The sequence below is a fragment of the Coregonus clupeaformis genome, chromosome 7 (genome assembly GCF_020615455.1).
Source record: "Coregonus clupeaformis isolate EN_2021a chromosome 7, ASM2061545v1, whole genome shotgun sequence".
In the NCBI taxonomy this organism is placed as follows: domain Eukaryota; kingdom Metazoa; phylum Chordata; class Actinopteri; order Salmoniformes; family Salmonidae; genus Coregonus; species Coregonus clupeaformis.
In genome coordinates, this window is record NC_059198.1 from 21,588,508 (window position 1) to 21,606,259 (window position 17,752).

The 17,752-nt window shown below is 44.7% G+C and overlaps 1 protein-coding gene across 2 annotated transcripts; it reads left to right on the forward strand.

The window, feature by feature from the left end:
- The first annotated feature begins 1,067 nt into the window (after window positions 1-1,067).
- Window positions 1,068-13,607, forward strand: LOC121569031 (zinc finger CCCH domain-containing protein 7B-like). Of its 2 annotated transcripts, none has more exons than XM_041879617.2 (23): window positions 1,068-1,259; window positions 1,490-1,557; window positions 1,713-1,749; window positions 2,047-2,244; window positions 2,698-2,856; window positions 5,245-5,325; window positions 5,562-5,618; window positions 7,356-7,398; window positions 7,551-7,771; window positions 7,864-8,275; window positions 8,431-8,492; window positions 8,679-8,787; window positions 9,437-9,595; window positions 9,759-9,967; window positions 10,496-10,596; window positions 10,669-10,850; window positions 11,159-11,235; window positions 11,357-11,538; window positions 11,867-11,972; window positions 12,217-12,325; window positions 12,486-12,619; window positions 12,842-13,011; window positions 13,212-13,607. In XM_041879617.2, the coding sequence occupies exons 2-23, from the start codon at window positions 1,499-1,501 to the stop codon at window positions 13,390-13,392; spliced, it is 3,048 nt and encodes a 1,015-aa protein (XP_041735551.1). In that variant the 5' UTR covers window positions 1,068-1,259; window positions 1,490-1,498; the 3' UTR covers window positions 13,393-13,607. The 2 variants fall into 2 exon arrangements, with proteins under 2 accessions (XP_041735551.1, XP_041735552.1); XM_041879618.1 differs by having other exon boundaries at window positions 13,195-13,368.
- Window positions 13,608-17,752: the final 4,145 nt, after the last annotated feature.

Below are 17,752 nucleotides of genomic sequence, written 5' to 3' on the forward strand. Positions count from 1 at the left end.
TCCTAAATTTCCCTGAAATTTCTTATTTTGGGTTCACACCCAGCGGGTGTGAAAAGGGGGATTGTGGGGATCTATTTTCTTACAACTAGATGTGATGCCTAGCATAGAAAGAATACATTAATGATTAAACATAACAGGTTTGTGCTGTACTGATATAGATTGTTTAACATAACAAGCTGTGATTAATGTGAGGAACCGTTAGGGGGTAGGCTGAGACAGACTTGTGACTCACACACACACTGCCTCTTTGTTAAACCGCTCAAGGACATGTGTTCTGCTACAAAGAAGAACAAACTATGTCTGAGGTTGCTGACTCGAGACAAGTTGTAAAGATAACAACTAATGCCCGGCAACAGTGAAGCACCAAGGGTCTGGGACCAGCCTGAGCGCCATCGATAGGTTGGGTAAGTTTAAACCACACCCAGCCTCTACTCTGACAGGCCCAGCAGGGAGGGGGAACCATCTCTGTCAGAGTATTTAAAGAAGAACTTATAACAATGGCTCAGTTCTCTGTCTGCCCTGCTTGGTTTTTCAGTGAAAATCACTGGAGATATATACGAACATCATATTTACCATTCAAGTGTTTGCATTAATTAAAATACTAGTCTATTTTAGAAGACGTGTATTGACCTCTTTTTGTTCCTATACCATATTTGAATTGACGCAACTTGACAATATCATCGGGTAGAACTTTTAAACAATGTTTTGTCTTCTATAAAACGTAGAAATGCGCCGTTTTCACATATGTAGGTAGACACTGGTATTGTGCGGGAAATAATAAAAATGTCTTGCTTTAAGACGTAAGATAAGATGAAACGACTCAATATCGCAATCTGCCGGACTTTGGCTAGAACTCCAGAGAGAAACAACAAAAAAGTGAAAGCTATCCTAGGTAGATTAATTTCTCAAATAAAATACAAATGCAAACTTTTTAATTCCGCACATAATTGATTGCTACCTTATGACATGTCTAAACAGGAAACATTTTATTCACAGCACACCTCACCCTACCCTAGAAATGACTCTCGCTAGGACCTTGTGGCAGCCAAGCAACTCAAAAGCAAGCAAGCAAGCGAGCGAGCGGGTGGGTGTTCACTGTGCAGCTGAGGAATTGGAAGTGAAACTTACATGTAAACTGTCCATGCAAAAAATACCCTTGCAAATAATTTCACTGGATGGATGGTAGCTGTAAGTTCCTCTGTGGCAAGATGTTGCTCTGCCCACAGCAGTAAACGTCGACTTATGGTTTTTATCACCAGGTGGGTTGTAACTTCGTCGAATCATGCCCAGCTAGCTAGCTTGAAAACTTGAGGCATGGTTAACTATCTAGCTAGCTAAACAAAAACAAATATTTGGCTAAACTGGCCAAGTTATATTTTGTCGTTGCTGTGTACTTTGCACGAGCTCTTGAACCTATCTTATTTCTTCTAGCTAGGTAGTTCGATAGTAGACATCAAAATGATGTTGATGGGCCTTTCTTTTTTTACAGTTTGCCGAGATGGACTTGGACCGTCAGAAGTGTCGGGAGGGCATACAGAACGCCCTGGGATTCATACGGTGAGAAATAAAAATTTCCCTGCAATTCCCACAAGTTCTCAACTAAATTGTAGCCAGTTGCTCTCTTACTTGACATTCATCCTACACCCACAAACGACCATACAGCACTAGTTCACTTGTATTGATAAGTTGATATATTTTCCTCTGTGTCCTAGGTCTTCCTTGCCTTATCCAGAGCCTGAAGGCTATAAGGTAGGGATTAATGAATGCGATGACTGTCTTCTCTCTTGACCTTAGTCTAGGCATGTCGACACACCCCCTAAACTGTTCCAAAGAATTTCAGGAAAGGAACATGTGTGCTCACAGTCATGCAGCTTGCCCTTTGCAGAGATTTTCTCCATTTCACATTTGATCCATTATTGCCATTGGAAAAAAGTACCAAAACCAGCCATAATACTGATTAGACACGTCCATGTCCTTTATGGCTTTTCCTGTGTACTGTCTTTATCTCATTCCCATGCCATATTCCTCTCCTCCTCTTCCCTCCAGGTGTTTCTGACCCAGTTGGTGTGTAACCTGCTGGATGAGGGGAATGCAATGTTCAGGGAGGGTGAGTGGCAGCAGGCCATAAAGGACTTCAGTGAGGGTGTTAATGTGGCCCACTATGCCCAGGCTGAGTCTCTGGAAATCCCCTCAGCCCTGATGGAGAGTCTGTATGTCAACAGGGCTGCAGCCTACCACAGCATGGTGAGTCAAGAGTGGTGTGTCACCAGGATTATGCATCTTTTGATCCACAATATGGATGATTGAATGAGGTTCACGATTCTGTATGCAAAAGGTATGACGTCATCTCTTAAATCTAATATTTAAGAGCAATTGTGTTGTAGGCAAATGTGCTGTAGTGGGCAAATATTGAACCAATGGTGAACACCCATTGCACTCTCTCTACTTCAGTATTTCGTGTTGCATCACATTGTTCTATTCCATCATGCGCAACGTGTTTCAGCCTCATCATTGAACTGTTGCCATCATGCCAAAAGTGATGTCAGACACTTCCTCAACATCCCCTTGAAGATACAGTTCACCTATCATTACCCCATTCTCATTAGCCTGTATTAACCACTGTATGGCCTTAGTCTTTCACTCTGTGGCAGGACCCACACCTTACCTGTCATCTCTTTCTCTCCATCTTTCTCTCAGGGGCAGTATGAGCAGGGTGTGCAGGACTGTGACAGTGCCCTGGCGCTGTGCAAAGACAGTTGCAGGGCACTCTACAGGAAGGCTCTATGCCTGAAGGAGCTGGGCCGTTTCAGAGAGGCCTACAACTGCAGCACGGGCTGCCTGCTCACTACACCGAACGTGAGCAACGTTACGAATTACCCTTCAAATCAGCAGTTGTTTTCTTGGAGTAGAAAAGCATGCACACATTTAAAAACAATATGCTTGGCCTCCCGAGTGGCGCAGTGGTCTAAGGCACTGCATCGCAGTGCTAGAGGCGTCACTACAGACCCAGGTTTGATACCAGGCTGTATCACAAACGGCCGTGACCGGTAGTCCCATAGGGCGGCGCACCATTGCCCCAGCATCATCCGGGTTAGGGGAGGGTTTGGCCGGGGGGTGCTTTACTTGGCTCATCGCGCTCTAGCGACTCCTTGTGGCGGGCCGGGCACCTGCAGGCTGACCTTGGTCGTCAGTTGAACAGTGTTTCCTCCGACACATTGGTGCGGCTGGCTTCCCGGTTAAGAAGCGCGGTTTGGCGGGGTCATGTTTCGGAGGACGCATGACTTGACCTTCGCCTCCCGACCCTTTTTATCTATAAAATGTCTAGCACAACTAGCAACATTTCTTCTTACCACTTGACATACAGTTCATGTCGGAAGTTTACATACACCTTAACCAAATTCATTTCATTTAAACTCAGTTTTTCACAATTCCTGACATTTAATCCTAGTAAAACTTCCCTGTCTTAGGTCAGTTAGGATCACAACTTTATTTTAAGAATGTGAAATGTCAGAATAATAGTAGAGAGAATGATTTATTTCAGCTTTTATTTCTTTCATCACATTCCCAGTGGGTCAGAAGTTTACATACACTCAATTAGTATTTGGTAGTATTGACTTTAAATTGTTTAACTTGGGTCAAGCGTTTCGGGTAGCCTTCCACAAGCTTCCCACAATAAGTTGGGTGAATTTTGGCCCATTCCTCCTGACAGAGCTGGTGTAACGGAGTCAGGTTTGTAGGCCTCCTTGCTCATACACACTTTTTCAGTTCTGCCCACAAATTTTCTATAGGAATGAGGTCAGGGCTTTGTGATGGCCACTCCAATACCTTGATGTCGTTGTCCTTAAGCCATTTTGCCACAACTTTGGAAGTATGCTTGGGGTCATTGTCCATTTGGAAGACCCATTTGCGACCAAGCTTTAACTTCCTGACTGATGTCTTGATGTTGCTTCAATATATCCACATAATTTTCTTCCTCATGATGCCACCTATTTTGAAGTGCACCAGTCCCTCCTGCAGCAAAGCACCCCCACAGCATGATGCTGCCACCCCCGTGCTTCACGGTTGGGATGGTGTTCTTTGGCTTGCAAGCACCCCCCCTTTTCCTCCAAACATAACGATGGTCATTATGGCCAAACAGTTCTAATTTTGTTTCATCAGACCAGAGGACATTTCTCCAAAAAGTAAGATCTTTGTCCCCATGTGCATTTGCAAACCGTAGTCTGGCTTTTTTATGGCGGTTTTGGAGCAGTGGCTTCTTCTTTGCTGAGCGGCCTTTCAGGTTATGTCGATATAGGACTCGTTTGACTGTGGATCTAGATACCTTTGTGCCTGTTTCCGCCAACATCTTCACAAGGTCCTGGTGCACCAAAGTACGTTCATCTCTAGGAGACAGAACGCGTCTCCTTCCTGAGCGGTATGACGGCTGCGTGGTCCCATGGTGTTTATACTTGTGTACTATTGTTTGTACAGATGAACGTCGTACCTTCAGGCGTTTGGAAATTGCTCCCAAGGATGAATCAGACTTGTGGAGGTCTACAATTTTCTTTCTGAGGTCTTGGCTGATTTCTTTAGATTTTCCCATGATGTCAAACAAAGATGCACTGAGTTTGAAGGTAGGCCTTGAAATACATCCACAGGTACACCTCCAATTGACTCAAATTATGTCAATTAGCCTATCAGAAGCTTCTAAAGCCATGACATCATTTTCTGGAATTTCCCAAGCTGTTTAAAGGCACAGTCAATTTAGTGTATGTAAACTTGGAATTGTGATACAGTGAAGTAATCTGTCTGTAAACAATTGTTGGAAAAATTACTTGTGTCATGCACAAAGTATGTCCTAACCGACTTACCTAAACTATAGTTTGTTAACAGGACATTTGTGGAGTGGTTGAAAAACGAGTTTTAGTGACTCCAACCTAAGTGTATGTAAACTTCCGACTTCAACAGTATGTATGTTGGGATTCCTCATCTGTAAACATCCTTTGCATGATGATGCGCTAATGGAGAAGGAGAGTCTCATTTCATGCAAGCGCATTTGTTTCCCCATTTTCCTCCTCTCCTCAATTACCTTTGATGTTTTTCAAAATGTGGTGATAAAAAATGCGAGGGGGGAGAGACCTCACACCATACTTTTACTGTATCATGTAGCTCAGAATAAGAGTTTAAAAAAAAATTAGTTTAATAAAAAGCTTGTGTTGAAAATAATTAATGTATATTTTTTTTCTTCCCTTGTACTCTTCGTAGGACAAACATGTGTACGAGTTGGCACAGGAGTTAGCTAACAAACTGGGCCTGAAGATACGCAAAGCCTACATTAGCACACAGGTGAGAATCAGTTTCCAAAGCGGAAGGTCTAGATTAAAATAGCATGGCAAATTACGTTCCAGGATAAGTGGCTTGGATTCAATTGTTCTCAATCTGCCATTCTCTGATCAAATCTGCCATGAGCTGTTTATGCTTGGGTTTAAATCTCAATTTGAGTTCATAACAATTGAAGTCATTAAGTTTGACATTTTCTTTAGGTTGCCACTTTATGGAGTTAATATTTGCTTCCTTTACAGAAGGAGTCGGCCACATCTGAGCAAAGTAATGGGAACACAGTTCCTTTTGCAGGGGAGGCAAGTACAACAACTTTCACCATTACACTTTAAAGTTGCACTGTGCAGAAATCGCTCCGTCATTTTCTGGTTGCTAAAACTAATAGTTTGCCTAATTATAAGATAGTGTAGAGAATCATTGTACCAGCTAAACTGCTCTGAAATATATTTTCCATAACCGAAATTATTGTTTCAGCTGTTTGAAGCTGGTGTACAAAACCGAAATTTAAAGACGCAAAAACTTAAGAAAAGGAAGCATAAAAATAGCGCACATAAACTCAGCAAAAAATGAAACGTCCCTTTTTCAGGACCCTGTCTTCCAAAGATAATTTGTAAAAATCAAAAATAACTTCACAGACCTTCATTGTAAAGGGTTTAAACTATGTTTACCATGCTTGTTCAATGAACCATAAACAATTAACGAACATGCACCTGTGGAACGGTCGTTAAGACACTAACAGCTTACACGGTAGGCAATTAAGGTCACAGTTATGAAAACTTAGGACACTAAAGAGGCCTTTCTACTGACTCTGAAAAACACCAAAAGAAAGATGCCCAGGGTCCCTGCTCATCTGTGTGAACGTGCCTTAGGAATGCTGCAAGGAGGCATGAGGACTGCAGATGTGGCCAGGGCAATAAATTGCAATGTCTGTACTGTGAGACGCCTAAGACAGCGCTACAGGGAGACAGGACGGACAGCTGATCGTCCTCGCAGTGGCAGACCACGTGTAACAACACCTGCACAGGATCGGTACATCCGAACATCACACCTGCGGGACAGGTACAGGATGGCAACAACAACTGCCCGAGTTACACCAGGAACGCACAATCCGTCCATCAGTGCTCAGACTGTCCGTAATGGGCTGAGAGAGGCTGGACTGAGGGCTTGTAGGCCTGTTGTAAGGCAGGTCCTCACCAGACAACAACGTCGCCTATGGGCACAAACCCACCGTCGCTGGACCAGACAGGACTGGCAAAAAGTGCTCTTCACTGACCAGTCGCGGTTTTGTCTCACCAGGGGTGATGGTCGGATTCGCGTTTATCGTCGAAGGAATGAGCGTTACACCGAGGCCTGTACTCTGGAGCGGGATCAATTTGGAGGTGGAGGGTCCATCATGGTCTGGGGCGGTGTGTCACAGCATCATCGGACTGAGCTTGTTGTCATTGCAGGCAATCTCAATGCTGTGCGTTACAGGGAAGACATCCTCCTCCCTCACGTGGTACACTTCCTGCAGGCTCATCCTGACATGACCCTCCAGCATGACAATGCCACCAGCCATACTGCTCGTTCTGTGCGTGATTTCCTGCAAGACAGGAATGTCAGTGTTCTGCCATGGCCAGCGAAGAGCCCGGATCTCCATCCCATTGAGCCCAGATCCCCCCCTTAGTTCAGGGACACATTATTCAATTTCTGTTAGTCACATGTCTGTGGAACTTGTTCACTTTGTCTCAGTTGTTGAATCTTGTTATGTTCATACAAATATTTACACATGTTAAGTTTGCTGAAAATAAACGCAGTTGACAGTGAGAGGACGTTTCTTTTTTTGCTGAGTTTAGAACAGATCTATCGCTTCTTAGACTTGCTTTCAAGTAGAATGATTGATCTATTACCAAATTTCTATGTGAATTTAGTCGGGCCACCCAAAAAGTTACATATTGCCACTTAAACTGGTTGAGATTTGGAATGTACTTTGGTTTACCTGTTGATTTATTGTCAATTAAACAGAAGCTGTTGTCTTTTTCTCTTTTTACCTCAAGATGTATGGCAGTGGTCTGGATTCCTTAAGTGACATCTCATCAGGTAGAAATTCTACTGACCCAGAAATGTTGAATTACCTATCACATTGTAATGTAAAGACTATCAAAGAATATGTGTCAGATGTAGCAATAACAATTTGAATAACTTAAAGAAAATAAAACCCACCTGTTCCCTCTCCTCTCCCTGTCTTTCAGTTGGCTTCTCCTACAAGCCTGTATCTGCCGCTATCCCAGTTAGTGATGAATCCTCTCCCCCTCCCTCTGGTCCTCTGGTCTACTCCAAACTTCTGGGTAGATCTGTCCAAGGCCCCCGGGGGTTGCCCTTCTCGGTGCCTGAGTCAGAGCACCTGGGTGACAGTGAGCTGATGGGAGATGATCTAGACAGCCTGCTGGACTGTCTCCATGACGAACCAGAGGTTAGTGATGTGAGTTTGTGTCTACTGGTCGATATAGCTTCCCTGAATCTGTCAATGCAACTTTTCATTCTCTCCTTTCCCTTCTCATTCAGATTCCCCCTCAACGTGACTTTCCCACCTTCCTCCCCAGCTCAGGCTGTGTCCCCATCCAGCTCCCGTTTCCCTCAGGCCTGCCTGCCCCCTCACCCCGGCTCCCCCCAGCCTTCTTCAACTCAGCCATCAGCCAGCTCAACTCTCTGGACACCTTCCCAGGCATTGGTGGGCGGGATGCCCTGGGTGCGCTGGACTCTTTAGATGGCCTGGATGCACTAGACTCCCTAGATGCCTTAAACAACCTGGACAACCTTTCAGGCCTTGGTGGTGGGGATGCCCCGGCTCCCACAACAGCACTCGATTCACTTGATGCCCTGGACAGTTTCTCCCCACTTGGGGGCGCAATAGCAGCCAAACCAGTAGTGGTGGGGGGAGGGGGGCTGGACTCCCTCTCTGAGTTCAACCAGCCTGGTGAGTGGATTGAGGGTGGTAGTGTCTTGTTAGCTTATACCAATGTATACATGGTTCATTTTACTTTTGAATGTTTATAACCAAGAACGTTATGAACCTAATGTAGTTGTTTATAATAGATTGTTCTCTCTTTTTTGTTCTCACACTATCTTAAGGTGCAAGAATCTCCCACAATATTCTCTCTGCAACACGTTCACCCAAGAAGTCCAACCACACAGTAAGCCATTTATTTCTGTCAGCAGAATTTGTTGGACTCAGCACACTGTGTACATTTTAAATTAAACATTTATGCAATGTTTCGGTCACATAGAACTTTATCAGTGGAGCTCACCTTTTACAGCATCATGCTAGTTTTGCCTTGACATATTAACCTAAATTAATTAATATTACCATGGCGATGTAGGTGGTAAAGAATGGCCAGGTCTCCTCCAAGCTCTCTCTGCTGACCAAGAACACCGTAGCAGCCACCCATGACTTCAAGCAGGCCTGTGCCACGTGCTACAGCTGGATAGGTACAGTAGTGGACATGATAAACTCCCTCTCAGACGGTGTCCCTCCCCCAGTTTACTTCTTAATGTTTCTTTTTTTTTCTCCCCAATTTCATGATATTCAATTGGTAGTTACAGTCTTGTCCCATCGTTGCAACTCCAGTACGAAATCAGGAGAGGCAAAGGTCAAGAGACATGCGTCCTCCGAAACACGACCCCGCCAAGCCGCACTGCTTCTTGACACACTGCTCGCTTAACCCGGAAGCCAGCCGCACCAATGTGTCGGAGGAAACACCGTATAGCTGGCGACCGAAGTCGGTGTGCATGTGCCCGGCCAGCCACAACGAGTCGCTAGAGCACGATGGGACAAGGACATCCCGGCCGGCCAAACCCTCTCCTAACCCAGATGACGCTTGGCCAATTGTGCATTGCCTCATGGGTCTCCCGGTCGTGGCCGGCTGCGACACAGCCTGGGATCGAACCTGGGTCTGTAGTGACGCCTGTTGCACTGCGATGCAGTGCCTTAGACTGCTGCGCCACTTGGGAGGCCCCCTACTTCTAACTAATAAGACTGACATTTGCAAGACCACCATAGCACCGAGGTTCACCTCTCTATTTTTATTTATCTCATTCTATGTCCCCCTTAACGCCCCTCCCTTTCTCTGCCTCTCAGGTCCAGGGGTCCTGGACTACCTGCACCAGGCAGAATTGGCCCACCGTTGTAAGCGGGACATTTGTCTGTGCAGGATCAGGGCTTCAGGGCACCCAGTCTGGAACAGGGTGCGACCCCGCCCCACCAACAACTTTACTGGGCCGTTTATGCTCTGCAAGGGTACGGAAAACAACAGAGTCACTGGTGTGGGAAAGAGGTTCTGTTTAGATGAATATAATGTGTGTGTGTCATAGGTCAAATTACCTAGTAGTTTTAATCTGGAAAAAGGGTCCTAAAGGTTAGCGTTTGTTTGAGTTTGTATATGTTCCTTCCCTCTGTGCAGAGGTGCTGGAGACTCAGAAGTGTAAGTACAGGGAGGGATGTACATTTGCCTACTGCCAGGAGGAGGTAGATGTGTGGACCCTGGAGAGGAAGGGAGCCCTGAACAGAGAGCTGCTGTTTGACCCGCAGAGCCCCAACAATGACAGGCCCACACTCGGCATCACATGCCTGCTGCAGCTCCACAACGGCATGTTCATGTACCTCTGTGAGGTAGGGGACACACACAGTTGCATACACATCTCCATATGTCCAAGCTTGACCAGTGAAACATGGTAGAGGGCTGCGGGTCCCAACAGAGATCATTGCGGGCGGTCAGACAGACGACTTTGGGATGAAAATATTTTTGCTGTCCCGCAGATTATTTGGAAACGGTCGTCTTTCTGCTTTGTTGGGCGTGCGAGTTCAAGTGCGCCTAGTATGTGTGGTCTCATTGAAATAGAGTAGGCTGCCTACATGGGTGGAGAATCACGCGGCCGTTAACTTTAAATATGAAATTAACTTAAACATGATTAGACTGTAGCTTACTACAGTGTCTGTAAATAAATATTGATAATGGAAAGAAGTGGAGGGCGCTCAACCAAGGTGAGACGAGGTGCAATAAAAATGGGATGAAGAAATCAGTCCCTGCAGACCTCCAAAACATGCCGTTCAACCTTACTCATGCTCCCCCCTACTTCTTGTCTCTGTTTACCTCCACTTTCCCCCTCTCATTCTCTCCCTCCCTCTCTCTCTACTCAGGAGTGCTATGACAGTAAGCCCAGGATCATCAGTAAGCGCAGTAAGGAGGTGCCGTCCATCTGCTCCAACCTCTCCGCCCGACACCCATTCGACAAAAAGAAGTGAGTCACGTTTGCCTCCCTCTCTCTCACTCACACACTCACGCTCACTCTTCCCCCTTCTGTGCCCTGCAGGTGCCTGGTGCATGCTGTGAGGTCCAGCAACGTGCACTACACTAAGATCCGCCCACTGTATACCCAGTGCCAGTTGGACGTGTGCCGCCATGCCCGGCGCTACGGCTGCCAGCGAGAGGACAGCTGCTCCTTTGCCCACTCTGTCATAGAGCTCAAGTGCTGGATGCTGCAGCAAGACTCCGGTACAGTCAGATTGATGCACATGAATGTACTTGGTCTCAGACACAGAGAGACATATTTATTCCTGTCTAAGAAATGTGAAAACATTTTTTAAATGTAGAGGCCAATCTACAATAAAACATCTTTATTTTTAAATGTTAGTTTCTATACTAAAAGTCAGGAAAATTTCAACAAAGTCCAGTAGGTGTCAGTAGACACTGCGGTTCAATCTTGTCACAGTTGATAAACACTGTCTGTAAATACTGTCTGTAAAAAGTGATGCCAAGGCTCGACTAGGCATCACTTTTCTGTGTATGTGCCTGTTCTATAGGCATCACTCATGAAGAAATTGTGCAGGAATCCAAGCGACACTGGCATAAACAGGAGCAGAACACACACAAACCCAAGGTAGAAAATCCCTGCTATGCTACATCTCATAATATGGTGAGGCAACCGCTCCTGTGTAGTTTGTCTGATTCTCTCTACCTTTGCCTCTCTGTTTTTGTCCCTGTGACTCGTTGACTATAAGCCTGTGTACATGCCACCACCATCTTCATCCCCAAGTGGTGGTGGGGACACCTGTAGAGGTGGGGGAGGAGGCTATAGCTTGAACCTGAAGAGGAAGTTTGTATGTGGTCAGTGCTGGAGGGACGGGCTGGTCAGCGAGCCGGACAAAGCGCTTAAATACTGTACAGCCAAGGCCAGGCACAGGTGAGGCTGCACCCTACCTAGCATCCCTAGCCAGATGGAGGCCAGAAAATGGGTGAGGTAGTGCTCCACTGTAGTATGCAACAGTTCCATGTGACTGACCACTGTTATTCACTATTGTGTATCAAACGGCCAATGTATGTTAGATGTGTAGTCTGAGATATGTTTTCGTTTTTTGAATAACAATAGTGAATAATCATCTTGGGGACAAAAACCAAGGCGTATGGAGCATTTACAGCGAAGCCCTATGTAATTTAGGATAGTATCTTTCTGGGAAGTCCACCATAACTCTCACATCTCTCTCTTTCTCTCTTTCTCTCTCTCCCTGTAGTTGGACGAAGGAGCGTCGGGTGCTGTTGGTGAAGTCCTTTGAAGGAAAGAAGTGGGTGATGGTGCGGACGTTGCCTTTCGCCAAGACCTACCCCCAGCAGTATGATGTGTGTGCTGCCCCCTGCTACTCCTCATACACTACTTGCTAGAAATTATTTTTGATAGACTCAACCAAGTATATTATCAATGTGTCTATTTAACAACTTATAATTAACTATTATGTTAGTGTGTGCTCATGGGTAACGGTATATATTGGTCAGTTGAATTTAATACTTAATAATTGACACTGCAAATTTGTTTCCACAAACATCCTCGCAGTCTGTGTGTAACGGCAAAACCTGTCCCCCTCAGATATGTGCCCACGTGGTGAAGCAGAAGAAGTGCCACTACATTGGGAACTGTGCCTTCGCCCACAGTGAAGAGGAGAAGCAAGTGTGGACCTATATGAAGAACAATGGCTGTATGTTTACACTATGTTTTCGTTTCCATTCAACCTTTTGCTCCACATTATCGCCTCTGTTTACTTTGATCTATGAGCAGGATTGGTTCAGATGCCTATTATCCCCACCGGTACACATTAGTATTGTTACTTACATTCCTCTTTGAACCTGTTCCTAAAGTGAAGGATATGCAGCAGTTGTACGACATGTGGCTTACAATGACGAATCAAAACCGTCAGCCGGATGACCCCCTGACCACCCAACCCATGGAGGAGAAGCAAATCGCCATGCCAACCGACTATGCCGAGCCAATGGTGAGTAAAGGCACTTACTCACAAAACCTGTTTGTTGGATGTAGAACGCAAACAATACATTCCCCTTTCTCATTTGTAAAAGCTATCTAACACTATCAAGATGGACTACATTTTGATAGTGTGTGCATGCATGTTCATGCAATGCAATGTGTGCGTATGTCTGTCAGTGTTTATGAATGCTTAACGTACCATGAGAAGTTTCACTGTGCGTGTGTGTTCTAGAGCGGCTTCCACTGTCGTCTGTGTGGGAAGCATAGTAACAGCGAGCGCCAGTGGCAGCAGCACATCTCCTCAGAGAAACACAAGGACCGTGTATTCAGCTGCGAGGGAGAGGACGAGAGCCTGACCTGGACATACCGCTTCCCCGGACTCCGCCTCGCCCTTTGCCCCAGGTAACACTCACCCAGGGGAGGGTCTCAATACTGTAGTGCCTTTCTCATTACCCGTCATGAGATGCTCTGTATATGCACACAGAAAACAACTGGGATATGTCAAGGTTCACTTACCACATCCTTATCCTATTTGTTCCTATCAAATGTTATTGGTGCACAGTGATTGACGTATGTGAAATATAGATGAGTGTGATTGACAGGCTGGAGAGTGGCTGTCCCGAGGGGGTGAGTTGTGACTACGCCCACAGTGATGAGGAGCTGGTGGAATGGCAGGAGAGGCGGGAATTCCTGCGGCAGAAGCTGGCCAAGGCCCGTGAAGACATGCTCATCATGCCAGACGAGTTTGACTTTGGGAAGTACAACTTTCTCCTGCAGGACTGAAGCCCCTGTCCCCCATGTGAGACACTTGCACCTGTAAACAGACAGCAGTCCTCTGTTTTGTTGAAAACCATGGGGGTTTTTTTCTTCATTAGTTCTGTATTAGTTAACAGTTAATACAGTTTTATACCTGTTTGAGCTGGTTAGGACTGCAAGTGCCTTATTTGTTCACTTACCATAAAAAGCAGTAATAAAGAAGTTACTCCTAGACCCACTAATTCAAAGACAGACTGAACTTTTAACTCATTCACAACTTGTCACAACTCAGAAGGGATTAACTACTTTAACCTTTAGCCAAACATGTCATTTCATTTTCAAAAGGGCTTGGTTCTGAAATTGTTGCCGCCACTCCAAAAAATATGATTAAACATTTTCGGGGAGGTAAAATGTTTTCAGTGTAAACATAAACAACTAAAACCAGAAAGTATGTAGAAAATATATCATGGAGCTATATATTTTTTTATGAAATCATTTAAGAACAACCACCAAAATAAAAACTAGATAGTCAGGGAAATTCTAAAATTCAAAGAATGTCATGGCATGGAGCCACCAATTTTGATTTTGAGTCACTCCAATAACATAAGAACATGGCGTAAACCATGGCAAAATGTGTAGAATTCTGGAAAATGTGCACATTTTCTGTGTGGTCCCAGCGGCACACGTATATGCCGGAGTCGGCATGGGTTTGAAACCGTCCCACTGCCCTTTGACTCCCCCTCCCCCTATCTTCCCCGTCTTTCACATTGTACTATCTCTTCAATAAAGCAAAAATTACTAAAGGAATGGGACTGCCACACTCCTTCAAAAATAAAATAATAAATTACTTAAACTGCTAATTTTCTCTCAGCCCCATGATAAAATGTTTGGAATTGAAGGAAACTAGCTTTTAAAACAGTAAAACTTTCTCCCCGCCCCATGACAAAAAAAAAATACAATTTGTCTCTGCGGCCGAGAGGAGGGCCTCTACAATTTGCGGTCGGACTCTACCACACATTTTACATTTTAGTGATTTAGCAGACGCTCTTATCCAGAGCGACTTAGTTAGTGAGTGCATACATTTCTTTTTTCTTTTTTTTTATACTGGCCCCCCGTGGGAATTGAACCCACAACCCTGGCGTTGCAAGCGCCATGCTCTACCAACCACACCTACCACTACTGGTTAAATAGATTGAGGATGCTAACTAAGGCCTTACCTGTGGGGATATACACTGCTCAAAAAAATAAAGGGAACACTTAAACAACACAATGTAACTCCAAGTCAATCACACTTCTGTGAAATCAAACTGTCCACTTAGGAAGCAACACTGATTGACAAGACATTTCACATGCTGTTGTGCAAATGGAATAGACAACAGGTGGAAATTATAGGCAATTAGCAAGACACCCCCAATAAAGGACTGGTTTTGCAGGTGGTGACCACAGAACACTTCTCAGTTCCTATGCTTCCTGGCTGATGTTTTGGTCACTTTTGAATGCTTTCACTCTAGTGGTAGCATGAGACGGAGTCTACAACCCACACAAGTGGCTCAGGTAGTGCAGCTCATCCAGGATGGCACATCAATTCGAGTTGTGGCAAGAAAGTTTGCTGTGTCTGTCAGCGTAGTATCCAGAGCATGGAGGCGCTACCAGGAGACGTGGAGGAGGCCGTAGGAGGGCAACAACCCAGCAGCAGGACCTCTACCTCCGCCTTTGTGCAAGGAGGAGCAGGAAGAGCACTACCAGAGCCCTGCAAAATGACCTCCAGCAGGCCACAAATGTGCATGTGTCTGCTCAAACGGTCAGAAACAGACTCCATGAGGGTGGTATGAGGGCCCGAAGTCCACAGGTGGGGGTTGTGCTTACAGCCCAACACCGTGCAGGACGTTTGGCATTTGCCAGAGAACACCAAGATTGGCAAATTCGCCACTGGCGCCCTGTGCTCTTCACAGATGAAAGCAGGTTCACACTGAGCACATGTGACAGACGTGACAGAGTCTGGAGACGCCGTGGAGAACGTTCTGCTGCCTGCAACATCCTCCAGCATGACCGGTTTGGCGGTGGGTCAGTCATGGTGTGGGGTGGCATTTATTTGGGGGGCCGCACAGCCCTCCATGTGCTCGCCAGAGGTAGCCTGACTGCCATTAGGTACCGAGATTAGATCCTCAGACCCCTTGTGAGACCATATGCTGGTGCGGTTGGCCCTGGGTTCCTCCTAATGCAAGACAATGCTAGACCTCATGTGGCTGGAGTGTGTCAGCAGTTCCTGCAAGAGGAAGGCATTGATGTTATGGACTGGCCTGCCCGTTCCCCAGACCTGAATCCAATTGAGCACATAATAATAAATAATAATATGCCATTTAGCAGACGCTTTTATCCAAAGCGACTTACAGTCATGCGTGCATACATTTTTGTGTATGGGTGGTCCCGGGGATCGAATCTGGGACATCATGTCTCGCTTCATCCACCAACGCCACGTTGCACCACAGACTGTCCAGGAGTTGGCGGATGCTTTAGTCCAGGTCTGGGAGGAGATCCCTCAGGAGACCATCCGCCACCTCATCAGGAGCATGCCCAGGCGTTGTAGGGAGGTCATACTGGCACGTGGAGGCCACACACACTACTGAGCCTCATTTTGACTTGTTTTAAGGACATTACATCAAAGTTGGATCAGCCTGTAGTGTGGTTTTCCACTTTAATTTTGAGGGTGACTCCAAAAAAATAACCGATAGAGAGTGGGAAGTGGTATGTTTCCTACTATGCAAACAAAGTCAGTGGGCTGGATCCTGGTGATTTGCCATAGGTCAGCGTTTTCCAAACTCTGTGAACGTTTTGGTTTTTGCCCTGACACTACACAACTGATTAAATTATCGAAGTTGAATGATTAGTTGATTATTTGAATCAGATGTGTAGTGCTAGGGCAAAAAACAAAACGTGCACCCCTTGGGGTACCGAGGACCAAGTTTGGGAAACCCTGCCATAGGTTTTGTCCTGGATTAAATAATTATAATCGAGAGTGAATTTCGTTGACCTTCATCACATCCATCTATGTCATTTAGCTGACTGCACCACAATATATCAGCCTATATTGTTTGATAAGGACAGGCAGTTTAATCCTAGCTGGCTAGAAACAGTTCTTGAAACTGAAGTGCCCCCTCTAAAAGCCATCAAAATGACCCCTTTATAAAAGTGCACCCTTGTCAAACACTATTCACACTGCTCTCATGACCACACACTATTTTACTGTAGCTGCCATACTGATTGACCAGATGGTTAGAGACAGCAGTGTTTGTGCATTTCATTTCCAACATCATGGGTTTATGGTAAGAATGAGTTGTATACTAGACCTGAGAAAACAAAAACGACTTTTATTTTGTTTGAGCTATTGACCAAATCTGACATGTTAAATAAAACTATTTTTGAGAGGGAATGGATCCATGATCCTTTTTTACTGTTATTGAGAATTATTTTGTTACTTATTTATTGTAATTTATTACACAACTATAACACCACTACTGACCAAGGTCTGTTATCTTATCAAAGGACACGTATGTATGTATGTGTGTGTGTGTATATATATATATATATATATATATATATATATATATATATATATATATATATATATATTAATATATATATATATAAAAAAAATAAAAAATATAATATATATATATATATATATATATATATATATATATATATATATGGTGTACAAATCTGTTGTGTTCTAGTTAGTGTGGTTCAAGTCAATGAGGTTCAAGCAGAGGGGCAATTATTTCCACCTTCAGATCTTGTTCATGATGTGCTGTTTAGTGTCCGGATTGCTTGTGGGTGCGTGGTGAGATGCGGGTTTCGCACATTTGTGGTCGAATACACGCACCTACTCCCAACTTGTAATTGGCTGATGGGTATGATTGACAGCCCATACAGCAAACCGAAACTCTGGATAAATTGAACTATTAGTATCATTGGTCTTTCACAGAGAATGTTCTATATTCATAACGCTAGTTGGCGTGGCTACTGAAATCAACAACTTGCCCACATCCTCGTGACATGATTAGAAGTTCTTGCAAAGTGTTTATCAGACAGAGTAAGGCAAGTTTTGTTCCTGAAGTCTTCAGAGCCCTGATGGAGTTCTCGTTTTCCATTGACAACGATAATTGCAATCGGTTTGTGAATTTGTTATACCTTTGCTATTCTCTTCAACACATTTGTGACGGATAGAAACATTTGTCTCGAAAGAGGGTAACTTGATGTCATTGACGTTAGCTATATCCATTCAGTAATGTTTTAACAGTCAAATTTCAATTGCGTTCTGCAACTTCCTTGTGTTGCTAACTAAATGGACTAATGCGATGTAATTGAAATAAAAACTTTGCAGCAT